The 14,785-nt window shown below is 36.3% G+C and overlaps 1 protein-coding gene across 5 annotated transcripts in view; it reads left to right on the top strand.

Annotated features, from left to right (window-relative positions):
• The window catches only part of FLT3 (fms related receptor tyrosine kinase 3), a 60,099-nt gene extending 45,862 nt beyond the window's left edge, over positions 1-14,237 (top strand). For all 5 annotated transcript variants that reach the window (XM_039356860.1, XM_039356851.1, XM_039356836.1 and 2 more), the window contains 7 exons: positions 1,626-1,765; positions 2,205-2,329; positions 3,447-3,569; positions 5,646-5,757; positions 6,436-6,535; positions 9,062-9,167; positions 11,451-14,237. In XM_039356860.1, coding sequence (XP_039212794.1) covers positions 1,626-1,765; positions 2,205-2,329; positions 3,447-3,569; positions 5,646-5,757; positions 6,436-6,535; positions 9,062-9,167; positions 11,451-11,576 — 832 coding nt within the window. In that variant the 3' untranslated portion in view covers positions 11,577-14,237. The remainder of the gene's footprint in view (positions 1-1,625; positions 1,766-2,204; positions 2,330-3,446; positions 3,570-5,645; positions 5,758-6,435; positions 6,536-9,061; positions 9,168-11,450) is intronic.
• The last annotated feature ends 548 nt before the right edge of the window (positions 14,238-14,785 follow it).

The raw sequence follows: 14,785 nt of genomic DNA, 5'->3' as shown, positions 1-14,785 counted from the left end.
TTTAATTGTGGCCAGCCAAAAATAAGGGAGAAATAACTATACTATGCGCAGATGAAGAAACTGATCTAGTTTAAAGACAGCTTGTCATTTTTGCAGTATGTGGCTCAATCAATTACGATAACACCATTTCATAGCTCAAGTAATTCCTACTTTAGAAGTGTAGCTTTAACAAAACAATATGAAAAATGGAAAAATTCTGATAGAAACAAATATTTATAGGTCAGGATTGAAATGTGACATCAGTGCTCTCTAAACTTTGTTGTTTTCTTGCAGACATTTCATTACCAAACTGGGTAACAATCAGAGTTAGAAGGGAGTGGGGTTTGCTCTCATTTTGTGTACTAGTGGTTTGCCCTGTCAGTGCTGGTAGAAGTGGTCTTGGTGGTTCCTTGATTGGCTGTTGTTTACTGTTAGCTTGTTTGTCTGAGTTTCTGGTTTTCATCCTGTCTTCTGACTACTAGTCAGTAGATATTCATGGATATGTTCTAGTAGTTTTCTAACTATATGGCATCACCGTAACACACAAACCAACTAAAGCTCTCCAAAGCTTCCTAAGTAAACCAAAATACCCAGCAGCCCTATAAGAGAAAACAAGAGTCATCTACAACATAGAGTGTTAAGGACTATAACACTGTAACAATTACTATCCAAGACAAACAGGGAGAAGGCTAGTAGAGCTGGCAGGGCAAGCCATTAGTATATAAAATGAGAGCAAACTCTACTTCCTTCTAGCACTGACGATGTTACCTAGTTTGGTAATAAAATCTCTGCAAGAAAATAATCAAGTTCAGAGAGCACCAGAGACTCCGTAGAAATATTTATTGTGCATTACCAAAAATTGCTGGTGACAATGAATCTTACTTCCAACCCCACATAACCCTACAAGCTCAGAAGAAATACAACCGATGGGAATATTTTTTATGAATTACAATTAATTTACTCTTAATAATGGTTTTTGAAGCTGCAATAGTTGACAGGTCTTTGATCATAAGCTGTAGGAACAATGTGGCCAGACAGGTGACAATATAATTCAGACAGACAATAAAGAAAACTATAAACACTGGCAAACTAAAAAATGATATAAACTGGTTGAAAATATTGAGAAAATCTCCCTCAGTAGCACTATATTCAGACTAAGCTAAATTTTAGATATGGTGTTTTGTATGAGGCATATGGCTGGTTTATTTACTTTCAGTGTAAGAGAAATCTTTCAATTTGTTCTGATCCATGGCTCTGTTTAGAAGTATAGCTGTCCTTTCACATTCCCTGCCATTATTTTCCTACAATTCATAGGGCCAACTTATTTTCCTACAATTCATAGGGCCAACTTAGTCTAACCCAGTTTCAGAAGTGTATTTTGATAGAGAAGTTCCAATGAAGCCACATGAGACTGGTTGGTTTCATTCTGTTGTATATTGTCTGAATAGAAACTATCACAGATCCTCATTTAAAAGATTTGGCCACTTAAAGTGAATGCAATAATAGTGATTTCTATGTTGTGGGAGATAACATTTTGATTACGCCTGGTTACATCCCAAATTTATTACATTTATTCTTTCATAATCAAGCTGTGTTTATCCTTATTGTTATATTAGATGCTTCAACCAATTCTTTTTTTTTTAAAGGGCACCCTTTGTTTCCAGAAATGGAATCATAGTAACAAATGGATCATATCTACCAGTTGGACAAATGGATCATTCATATGCAAAACAAGACTTAGATGTGATCTCTAAAATATATGGAAGTGCCCTGCTTTCAGAGGAAGGTAAGAGGTTATAAAAATTGTTGTAGAAATTAGAGTTGGACAGAAAGATATTTGACACTGAGATAGGGCGCTGCTTTTTTAAATAGTCTTAGCAGTAGCAATAATAAAAACTGGGATGTACCATCTTCTTTCAGAAGCCTTTAAAAAAAAAGACTGAATTAGTACATGCTAGGACCTTTCAAGTACTGAAGAGCTATCATACTGTCCAAAACTGAAGATGATTTAATTAAGCAGAATACACACAGCTCTCTGCTTTAATTTTGATTTCTGCATTGAACAGGGGTCTATATGGTCTAAAAGGAAAGTGGTTGCTAGTGTATAGGAAAGAATGTGATATATTGGGAGTGAAAGGTTCTGGAGACCGCATAACAAAACTTAAAAACACAGTTGTCCATCTTTGTACTTAAGAAATCAACCAATCAGCATTTTTCATTTTTAGATGAATTGAAATATGTGAACAGGAAACTAGATGTTGAAGAAAGCCTCAATATACTGACTTTTGAAGACCTTCTCTGCTTCTCATATCAAGTTGCCAGAGGAATGGAGTTTCTGGAATCAAAATCAGTAAGATTGCTGTGTAAAAATAGTCGTGAATAATAAAGATTAGGAAAAAAAATATGCTCTACTATCTAAATTCCTAGTCAGACATTCTAGCTCAATCCTGTTGAATATTAGAATTATTAATATTAGACTTTTTCTAGGAAAGAAAAATCTCACATATAAAGTATATGATATTGTTGTTTGAAGTTAGATTTTTATGTGAAGTTCTTGGTACTCTCTGAGCTTGGTTATTTGCTGCACATATTTTGTTAGCCAACTATGCAATTTGGTTTTCAAATTAAAACATGTTTTCATAGTGCTATCTGATAGGCATTTCAACCAAATTAAAATTGGGCAAAGAGGTTGTGTGGGGAATGAGAGGTTTTCCAGTAGGGAAAAGGTGTTCTTGACAGTCTGAACTGATTGGTGTTTATGGTGTTTCACTTCTGTATGCTTTCTGGGCATGTAATAATAATATTCACTGTCTACTTTATAGCAGTGTTTCTCAACCTCAACAACTTAAAGATGTGTGGATTAATGTATTAATTTAAGATGTTCTAACATCTTAAAGTTGCTGAGGTTGAAAAATGCTCCTTTATAGAGTGCTTAAATTGGTAAATAAATGCATAAACCCTACTTCCAAGCAATAGGCATTCTGTGTTTATGTATTTAAAGGATTATAACTGTTTGCTATGAATATCAGTCTCACTCCTTTCCTTGTTAGGTGGAAGGCAGAAAAATGAATCAGGTTGGTTTCTTGGGGATCCAGAGTTCATACTGAAGCATAATTGCAGGATGTTGTCAGTTGTTAATTGCCCTTTCTTACATCTTAAGAAGCATTTTTAAAATCACTCAAAGAAATGCCTGTATTTGCACCATCTTAGATTTTGTCTGTAATGTCTTGTTTTAACCTTTTGGTCTCTGTGTTATTATATTTTTAAAGTTCTCACTTCAAAGTAAAGTGCTCTTTACTTCTGCAAAAATAATCTGTTGGGCAATTAGTTCCTGCACTTCATAAAAAAAACTTACTACCGTACACCTTATTTAGTAATACAGTATGCTTTCAGTATGCATTTGGTGGGGAAAAGACACTTTAAAAAACAATCACAAAATTAAATTCTGTCCTTTTCTCTCTTGACAGTGTGTTCACAGAGATCTAGCAGCCAGGAATATACTAATCACTTATGGGAAAGTGGCCAAAATATGTGACTTTGGACTTGCCAGGGATATAATGAATGATTCAAACTATGTTGTCAGAGGAAATGTAAGTTGATGTTTATTGTAGATGCTTCCCAATGTTTTCTGTGAAAGATCTGAAAGTAAAAATGAAATTACTACTAATATCTTGCGCAGCCAAATCCAGATTTGGAAGGGTGATAATATGGTAAACTTCTTTTCCATCTTCAATTGGCTTGCTGGATAGAAATGTGTATGTGCTTTCAAGTCAATTTTTTGCTGCCCAGACAAGTCCCTGCAGGTTTCTTGGCAAGGTTTCAAAAGCAATTTGCCCTTCCCTTCTTCCTAGATCTGAGAGAGACTGACTGGCCCAAGGTCACCAGTCAGCTTTCATGCATAAGGCGGGACTAGAACTCATAGTTTCCTGATTTATAGCCTGGTGCCGTAATCGTTGCACTAAATACTTATAATCACCACACAGTTTCAGCTAAAAATGTCATTTCTATATCTCCACATTTTTAATATTTATTATTGGTGAATGCCTGAACTAGTCCCTGTGTAGTTTGTCATTGCCTCCTTCGTAGGGCTGAGAGTGTGTGACTAGGCTACCTTTGTGCCTATAGCAGAACAAGAACTTACAATCTCCTGTTTTCTAGCCTTATGCTTACAAAAATATAGATAGCTGCTTGATTGTTAATTATTTTGTAACAGCTGTTCATCATTTCCGAGATCCTGTTTCCCATAGATATCAACCAGTTATCAGTGAGAATATGGTTGCAGATCTCCACCCTTGTCATCAACAACCATGTAGTATTCCCTGCGCATGTTATTTCATTCCCTGGAACTTGAATAAAAATTGGAGATTTGTAATATGGAAAGCACTTCCACATTAGAAAATTGTTAGGCTGTATGTACACTGCCCCATCAGTTTTACACATAGGTACAAATTTATTTTACTACAGATATGCACAGCAAGAAGGTAAAATCGTTGGGTGTGGGTTTTTGGGTTTTTTTTTTACTAAAGATTATTAAGTTTAAAACCGCCTTGGTTTGCAAAGGTTAGTTCAGAGAAAAGGAAATAGTGGTTGAACTGCAACATTACATGGTTAATGGTGAAAGATGTTAGGCAGTTAGAAACCTCAGACATCTACAGATTCCTGAGAAATCAGCCAAAAGTTGGCACTCAAGTTTTCCAATAGTTCCATGTAGGGAATGAGAGATGATGTTGGAACATAAGGCAATTCAATTACATATATATTAAAGAGTCTTAATAGCATTTAAAATATTTATTATTGTGTACGTTTTCATAGATTACAGGCCACTTCATTAGATGCATGGCATATAATCCTAAAGGAGATTATTTGTGCCCATAGCTCTTTTGGTGAGTGGGAGAAATTAGAGTTGTATAAAACCAGGGAGTGGGCACTTGGGTTCAATGAAAGCTTAAAAGCTAGAGATGTTAGGAAGTATAGGTAATCCTCGACCTACGACCACAATTGAGCTCAAAATTTCTGTTGCTAAGGGAGACATTTGTTAAATGAATTTTGCCCCATTTTGCCCCATTTGTTAAATGAATCACTTCAGTCATTAAGTTAGTAACATGGTTGTTAAGTGAATCTGGCTTCCCCGTTGACTTTGCTTGTCAGGAAGTTGCAAAAGGGTATCACATGACCCCAGGACACTGCAATTATCATAAATATGAGGCAGTTTGCCAAGTGTCTGAATTTTGATCACATGTCCATGGGAATGCCGCAATGGTCATCACAAGTGTAAAAAACAGTCATAAGTCACTTTCATCAGTGCTGTTCTAACTTTGAACGGTCACAAAATAAACTGTTGTAACTTGAGGGCTACCTGTATCTCTTGAAAGCAAATAGAGTTGGATCACTTCTGCAAGGCACCACTTCACAGATTAAGGTTACTTAATTATAAAAACCTAATTCAAAATCTGAAATCCCAACCTCCAAAAGCAGTCCAACAGGAATGTAAGAGTGCCCATGTAACCCAGAGTATTTTTACCATCTGATGGATGCTGACAGGAGGGATGATTGTTCCTCAGGGGTAAGCAGTTAAATAGCAATGTGATTTTGCAGTTGATCTCCTTATATGAGAATACTTTGATGGGGAAATGACCTCTCTCTTCTCTGTGCTTTCTATTAACCAGGCTCGTTTACCTGTCAAATGGATGTCCCCTGAAAGTTTGTTTGAAGGGATATACACAATTAAAAGTGATGTCTGGTCTTATGGAATCTTACTCTGGGAAATATTCTCTCTTGGTAGGTTCTTGAATACGTTCTCTAGTTTCCAGTCAGAGATTTAACAGAACTAGGTTCCATTCAGAGATCTAAACAACCTCGAACAATGTCTTTATAATGTTGTTTCTTGCTAGTAGAGTTCCAAAATGGGGATGGGTGGGCGGCACATTTTCATTTTGTAAATTGCCCTATCTGTATAGAAGGAGTGTGTGCATGTGAGCTTTTAGCTTCAAGACGTGTATTCATCTGGAATACTTTAATAGAGACATCTTTTTAAGAAGAAAAAAAATCATTCCTTCTCATCTTTTATTCAATTGTCATAAATGTTATCCAGAGGTTCTTGGAACTGTATCTTTGTTAACCACTTTTGGGTTTTCCATTTATTTTGTTTTTAATGTATAATTGAATAGTCATTTTTTTCTAAATATCTAAGCAGCAGACATACAGTATGCTCTGTGTGAGTCCCTGTCATGCGGTCCAGGTTGCAGAATATTTGCAGGAAATGGTCAAAAAAGTAAAAATGACATGCAACACACATAAAAAGCAGGCAAAGTTTCAATTGGACTGCCATGATTACCACTTTGGCTTTTCTGATCACACTCTGCAGACGTCTCTGCAAGGTTATGCAAATTAAGAAAGCTTCTTCAATGAAGCTTGTTTAAAATATTATTACTTTGTTTTGCAACTTTTTTTTTTTAGGCATCAATCCTTACCCCGGAATGCAAGTTAATGAGAAATTCTACAAGCTTATTCAAAATGGATTTAAGATGGACCGTCCGTTTTATGCTACAGAAGAAATGTAAGTTCTAGGTATAAATGGTAAAGGTGGGGCTGCCCAGAATATAATGTAAGAAGACATGTGGCACCTGCTCATTTCCTTTCTTTTAACTACACTGTTATCTGTGACTGTCTTGGACTACTTTTGGATACAGTTAGACACCACTGTGCAGTAGTCCATATAGGCCAAAAAAACTAATCCTTCAAAGGAGATACAAGCAATTGACCCTTGTTGAGTGTTTTTCTGGAAAACTATATTTTTCTGAAAGGATACTTCTACACAAGAAGTATTATGGTCGTAGTCTGAGGACTTCCTGTACATCTCTCTGATCCCACACGTTGGCACGTTCCCCTCTCATCCTGGAGTTTAGTGACTTCTAGATGGCAGCAAAGAGGCATTTATATGTTTTGGCTGACATTTAGCAGTTCCCTTGTGCTAAGGGAGCACTGGGTAAGTGTTGTTGCAGAGTTTAAGGCTGAGAAAGGGGTTTAGTTGTGAGGTTCAATATTAGAGCTGTAAATGACTAAGAAAATGGCATGAGGAGAGAAAGTGAGAAAATAGGGTTCCTAGAAGCAACAACTACTAGGAAGTTCTAAAAGTGCTTTTTTCAAAAGGCAATTGAACTTTCTTTCAAAGATGTTTCATTTCTCATCCAAGAAGAATCCTCAGAATTTTGGGGACATTTATGACCTGGATGGCTGAAAATCTCCATAGACAACCACTAGGAAGGGCATTGCCTACAATGGTAAAAAAGACAATTGTATACATTAAGCCAGTTAGAAGCTAATCAAGGTTTTATACTTTCCAGCTTGACCAGTTGAATGATTTTTCCCTATTTGAAAAAGCGTGAAGAAGGGCTGCTGAAACTCTTTTGGTTTCATAACCAAAAGAGGAATTAGGGGTGCGAGAACAGGTCAGAGGCCAGGTAGAAGGTGATGTTCCCACAAGAAACCAACAGAAACAATTGAAATCACAGGTTTGAATGTGGTTAATTAAGCCATTTTTTCCATGAGCATTAATACATTTGCCCACATGCAACTCTGGATATTGGACAGATTCAAAAACACCACTTCTAGAATGGACCACGGAAAGTCATTCTTTGACTGCCTCAAATGCCAGTGGAGAATCAGATACAGTTAGTTGCATGTCCTCTGCAAATTTACACTTTCCACCAGGATAAGGAGACTATTTCGATATGCCTGAAGAAAGTCAGAGACCTTCTGATTCTGTTTATTCCTTGAAGGACAAATATTTTATCCTTCTTTTTCCTTATCCCTCTTATGCATTAGGTCTTTTAAGGTGAATGCTCTTTTGTAGACTTTGCAGTTCTCACTTAACACTAAGGCAAAAAGAACTAGGGTAAAATAGGCAAGATTTTTTTTTAAATTTTCCTTTCTTTTCAGCATATATTTTTACTAGCAATTTTTTTCTCATAGTATATTATTTGATTATTTTGATGGTATATAGTAAATTATTTACCCTGATGCTACTTCTTCCTCCACATTCCATTTTTTCAACCATTTTTATTTATTTGTAGGGTTTTTTTCTCAATTGCAATTTCTATATGTTTCTAATTCCAATATAGCATTATTATAGCTCTGACAAGTGAAAATGTTTTACAAATAGGGAGTGTGTTTTGGAATATCCTCTCCCCCCACTTTTTTTCAAGTAGTGGGAAGATTTATAGAAAGAAAACCATTTTTAGAGGTTATATACAGTAGTTATCATATTATTACTATCTTTCTTTTTAATTTCTGCACAATTACATTAGTGTTTCTGCCCTTGCTAGACTTCTACAAACAGCAATCAGAAAAGAGAAAAGCAATCCCTTTTTCTAATTATTGTGATATTGTAGTTTATTGACTACTGCAATATACTCAGTAAATGTGTGAGTTTTAAATTAGCCCACAATTGCAATATTTTGCATTGGTGTGTAGCATCTGTTTACACTAGAATCTAAACATACATATATCAGCCTACGTTTGTTAAGGAATAATTTTAGTGCCACAATATTACTTCTGAAATGACAGGGGTCCAGTGGAGATTGCCACTCAGTTTTAACCATCATCTGCACAAGATAAAAATACCTAGTACATAATTTGTAGAAATAAATATAGGAAATAAATATTTGCAAGATACAACTGAGACAATTCAACCAGGAAGAGAATACTTAAGATTGTAGATATGTTTAGATCAAAAATGTTTCTCTGGATATTACTCAGATCCATCTCAATCTCTATCACTATATGCAATTATCAGTCCATAGTAGTCAATCAAGAGTTGGAGAACAGCAGGTTCTAACTTATCATACTTAACAGTAAAATTTAAAACATAATATTAATTTTCAATATTCTGTTTTTTGATGCTTCATATTTGTAAACATTTATTAATCCTGTATGAAATAGATGTTCGTATCCTAGGTTCTTTTAACTCTGCCTAATACCACAATATTTGTGACATATATATCTCTCATTGGTCTTGTCATATAAAAAATGCTGGGAAAATAGCTCTGCATTTTCCCTTCCTTCCTTTATGTTGTTTTGGCAGATATGTCCTACTGTGTTCCTGCTGGGCTTTGGACTCCAGAAAAAGACCATCCTTTTCGCAGCTGCTTTCCCTTCTGGCATGCCAACTGGCTGAGGCAGAAGGAGCAGTAAGTGAGCCTTGCAAACAATCCTTTTTTTCTGTTCTAGGTTTGCACCATATTTATTAGCACACATGTCAGGGGACCGTGAACAATGTCCTTGCTGCTGATTCTTTTCAGAAAGAGTAATTTTTTCTTGGGATGAAGGATGCTAGGAATCTAACGTTTTCCCTAACTATTGAAGAAGGCCTCATAATAAATTATAATTGCCCTTCTTTCCTTCCTTCCTTCCTTCCTTCCTTCCTTCCTTCCTTCCTTCCTTCCTTCCTTCCTTCCCTCCCTCCCTCCCTCCCTCCCTCCCTTCCTTCCTTCCTTCCTTCCTTCCTTCCTTCCTTCCTTCCTTCCAAGTTTTCTCAGTTCCATAGTATGAGAGACAGTGTGAGCTAAGCCAGGGCTTTTCAACCTTTTCACCCATTTTACCACTTTTAGGATATGGCAATATCCAAGTACCACCAGTCGCCTAGCAAGGTGTCAAAAACTGGATGACCCCCCCCCAAAAGGAAAAAAGTGATAAAGTACAGGTAGTCCTTGAGTTACAACAGTTCGCTTAGTGACTGTTCGAAGTTACAATGGCACTGAAAAAAGTGCCCCCCAAGGCACAGCTGAGCAAGACACCTACCTGCCTGCCCGGCCGCGCTCTTCCTCCTATCCGAGGTTTTCATTATTGTGAGCATTTCTGTTGAGGATTGGCAGGGGGGGTGGGGTAGGGGGTGTTTGGTTTTTATTCCCCCCCCCCCCGTCTGCTGGGTGGTTGCAGCAGGTTTTGGTCACTTCACATGACCCTGGGACACTGTGGCCGTCATAAATATGAATCAGTTGCCAAGCATCAGAATGTAAATCACAAGACCCTGGAGATGCTGCAACATTCCAGCTGATCAGCGCTTCTTCTGGGCTCAGCAGAAGCACCAGGATCAGCGCCGAGTTCCAGCTGGAGCCTGGTGCTGATCCTGGCACTTCCACTGAGCCCTGACAGCCCTGCAGCTCCAGCCCTCTCTCACTCAGGCTTGTGCGATGCTGCCACCGGTTCAGCTCATTCCCCTCCCCCACTACCACTTTTCTAGGATGGTCGTGTACCACCTGCCAGGTGCCAATGTACCACAGGTGGTACCCGTACCACTGGTTGAAAAGCCCTGGTCTAAGCATCTTTTCCAATAGTCCCATGTAGGGAATGAGAGATGATGTTGGAACAGAAGGCAAACCTAACATTTATCACCTGCAAACTAACATTTTCCTAGTGAACATGTCTCACTACTGTACAAAAACTCTTCCTCCTTTCAAAACATTTGGTAGCTTGGGACTAGGAATTTTGGTATGCTTGTTGTAAAGATGACAATTTCTTTCTAAAACTTATTACTATTTCAAAAAAAATAAATACTGTCGTTCTTTGGTTGGAAGACACTCCAATGCAAACTGTTTTTATCCACAGTTTGCATAAAATGCACAGATTCAGCTAGGCAGACTTGGCTTAAATGTTAATAGAGGTTATATTGTAGCTATTTATCAGAAAGAGAGACGTCAGTTAAAATATTACAATTATACGTCATGCTAGGCCATTAACATAGTTTTCTTGGTTTTAGTTTAGCTGTATGAGCCCAGCAATTGCAATTAGTAAATTTTGCCCAATAGCCTAATATATAATCAAAGACATGTTATAGATGTAATTGGTAAATTATAGCTGCCTGCAGTTCTAGCTAGAGATATTTGAGAGGTTCAAATATTGTGCATCAGTAGTTTATTATTTTGTGGAGAAGAAACCTAGGTATTTCTGTATATTCAACAAATCATGATTAACAGAAACTAGGGCTTGACTTGGTATGCTCCTAGTTTATATCTTTCTCTATCTCTCCCAATTGTAAGAGGGGGGAATGGTTTCTCCTTTTATTTCATTCCTCTCATCCTTAGCCCCTGAAAGAGGTCAACTCCTAAATCAGACCAGCCCTCAAATATATCAAGGAGTTACTGGTTAACTGTTTAATTCCATGACAACATATTGCCTATATTTGCATCAAAAAAGGCTGCACTGGGGGTGACCTGTCCAGCAGGTGAGAACAAAGATGAGGGACCAAAAGAGAAATTAGGCTTTGGTTTATAAAAATCTTGTGCCCCAACACATGGATGAGGGTTTTTTTTAGGTGCCCTGAGACTTCTTCACACTGTTCTTAAAATTTGCCCACAGCTCAGCAAGAGAAACTACATGTAAAATATTGAAGAAAATATTAGAGCTGTATAATGTTGTTCCATTAGTAATGTGGGTGTTAATTTTGCTATTTATGTTCATATCCTGTAATTTAGGCATGCCAGGCAGATCATACTGATACCTCTAAGCACACTTCCAGTTTCAAGTGCAACCCAGATATGAGGAGAGAAGCAGAGTTCACTGTTCCTCTGTTGGATGAAGATACGGCAAGGGAAAAATAAAGCAGACTTTTTTTTTCTTTACAAAATAAGCCATATAAGCTGAAGGAAATCAAAAGAAATTACTTTGCCTTCCTTAAAGAGTCTAATTTGCTGCTATTGCCATTGAATTTCTCATATCAATTCTATCCATTTTGCTTCTCAGCTGAAATTTGGTACGGGTCTCCTTCAATTTCACTAACAGGATAGAAGATTTCTTTTATACGAGCCTCATTTTAAAGCATGGTTGACTCACAAGTTGTTGTTGAATTTCTTTCAAAATTGTATGCATCTCTAAAGTCAAGGTCAACATTCCAGATCTTTGTATTTCAACAGATGCAGAGAGTAAAAAAATATCCATATATTGGTAATTGAAATTCCCAATCATGAATGTATTATAGCCTGAGCTTAACTCACACAGTTCAGCTAATTGCACTTATATCCTAACCAAATATATAACCAAAGGGTTATATCAGCTGTCAGGAGGACAAGCACATACTGTAGATATGGATATTTATGGAAATAATGAATTTGGGTAGATTATCCCTGAATGTACCTGCAGACCACAGGCTGTTTTATACTATTTCAAAGTGATGTTAAAGATAAATAAAAGGTTTTATCAGGCATGAAATCCTGGCATTCTTTATGTATTGTTACTGAGATTGATAAAATCCAGGAAAACAATATTTGGGGCAGGAATGCAAGAAAATTTTAAATGAAATTGGAACAACAGCATTCAAATTTTGGGAGGTAAAATTTGTTCAAAATTTTAATTGCAGACACTATTACAAAATAAAGCAGCTGCCATACATTAGAAGTGGCCCATCACAAAGCACCCATTGAAAGCAACCGAATTAGGATCCTTCTTACCATCCTTTCCAAGACCTCCTACAAACTTCTCACCACCTATTCTTCTTTCTTTAGTTAACCACCATTTTTATTTTCTAGAAATGTAAGCCCTTAACAAGCCCAGAAACTTAATTGCAAATTATACAAATGGTGAAGAGTGGTGCCTTGTTTTTGGCATGCCAGCTGTAAATCGGGAGAACAGGCAGGTTGGTAGAGGATTTGGGGAAATCTAGGTTTAGAGCATCTAAATAACTTTATAAAAGATATAACTACTTGGCCACATTAAAAAAAAGCAAGGGAAGATATTCTTCAAAAGCAGAAAGAAAAACTTAAAATGCAGCATACAGAACAAAGAAAGGGGTGGTGTACAAAGTCATGCAACACCCCCCTCCTCCCCCCCATCTCTCCTTCTCTAAATAAAAGGCAGGGCAGGAGAAAATCTACAAAAGATTTGTTGAGTTTGCAAGCATAACAGGAAAGAAAGAGAATCAAAAATGCTAACTTAGATTGTCCAGTCCACTATGGTCTCCAATAAATTGGATCCAGAGTTAGAACTGTAAACTTAATAGAACTTAGCTATTTTATAATTCATAATTAACACATGATATTATTTGATAGATGACTCAATCAATGCATTCACCCCATACAAGAAATCTATTCTTCTGTTATTCTAAAGTAAATATCTAGTGAAATGATCAGGAACATTCTAGACAAACAGCAAAGAGCCATTTAACAACTGAGAGCCTTGGGAGGAATAATCAACTATTAAAATTTTTGCTGACTACTAGAATCAATGTGTTCTCCACAATTATCTTCAGTATTAAGGACTTTTGGTAACTTTTCCAGTATTTAAATGATTGTTTGAATATTCAGTATAACTGGATAGCAGTTTATACTTGCTAATTAATGTGTAGCAACATTTGACAGCAATGTGCAATTGAATTACTGTAGTACTGAATGATCTCTTACAGTTGGCATGCTTTTATATACCATTTATACCTGCCAAAATCAAAAGATGCTGTCATCCTTAATTTTTTATAGCAGTGCCAATTCCAGATTTCAGTCTTCATTTTTGAAATTGGTTTGGGGATTAAAGCAAATTTATAAGTTTTTTTAAGTTTAATTTCATTACAATAAACATTGGAACAGGAATATTATTCAAAGGATATGATTGCTCTCCTTTTTGATGCAAGAATGACAGATTACTATTGGAAACTCTGGTATTGTATAGATCAGGCAACTGATTGTATGCATTCCAGCTTCAATGTAAGTCATGACTAAATTAAATGTGTGGCTTTCTTCTGATGCCACTTTTATCAATATGAAGTGCAAATGTTCATGACATGCCAATTAAATGTAGCAGGATACAGGCATTACTCTGGATTTCTGAATAGGAGCTTACTGTGATGCTTCTGTACATCTCTATAATATAAATTTGTGATATCTGGCTAAAATATTCATTATCATCAAATAACTTATTTCTATATCCTTTCTTTAGTACATATTATGTGTTTAAACTCAATTTCCACCATTATATTAAATAGGCTCAGATCTATTCTTTCTTTATTTTGAGCAGAGATGGTCATTTTATTCTGATTACTTATTCTTTTTTTACAGTTTTACACAGATATTGCTGCTGCTTTGTGCTGATTTTATTTGATTAATCTATTATTTACTTCTCTATGCTTTTTATACTTTGACTTTTCAATTGTACACACTTTCAGAAAAGTAGTACATAGTTTTTGACAAGCTAATATATTTCTACAGACTTGTTGAAATCTCGGATGAAATGTAGGATGAAAATATACGTTGAAAATAAAGGTGATTTTTATTGTGGCTTATTTGTCACAGTTTTTGAAAAACAATTGGAGAAACAATAAAACAATAAAAAACCACGATGACCATAGGAAAATTACGATACATACAGTACATGCATGCCAGACCCAATGATTTAATTGAAAGGAATTTTCATCCCTGGACTGACAATGGACTGTTTCAGATTATTTCCATAGTATCCCAATCAAGGACTAGATGGTTACTTGAAAGCATGCAGTAACTGACTGAGTATTATCATCAAATTTTAGGAGTCCAAGGTGGAAAGAGGTTTTCAAGATGTTCTCAGCTCCCAGATTCACAAGTGTGCTACAAAAATTAGTTCATCCCACATTTCTAATTATCCATTACTTTTTATCCTGTAACTTTGATCAGAAATGCCCCAAATTCCTGGTCATAAGCTTGGTGGGATGATGGCAAGGTTCATTTAGACTGCTCTCTATTGTTTACTGTGCAGCACTCCATTACATATGCAACCTGTCATTTAACAAACAGGCCCCATTGAATAATGTAGAGCAAAGTGAATAGGAACAATAAAGAAGGGAAAAGCA

Source organism: Crotalus tigris, unplaced genomic scaffold (genome assembly GCF_016545835.1).
Source record: "Crotalus tigris isolate CLP2741 ecotype Arizona unplaced genomic scaffold, ASM1654583v1 scf7180000017573.2180621, whole genome shotgun sequence".
In the NCBI taxonomy this organism is placed as follows: domain Eukaryota; kingdom Metazoa; phylum Chordata; class Lepidosauria; order Squamata; family Viperidae; genus Crotalus; species Crotalus tigris.
Note: the sequence above shows the minus strand (reverse complement) of the source record. Positions and strands in the feature narration are given on the sequence as shown.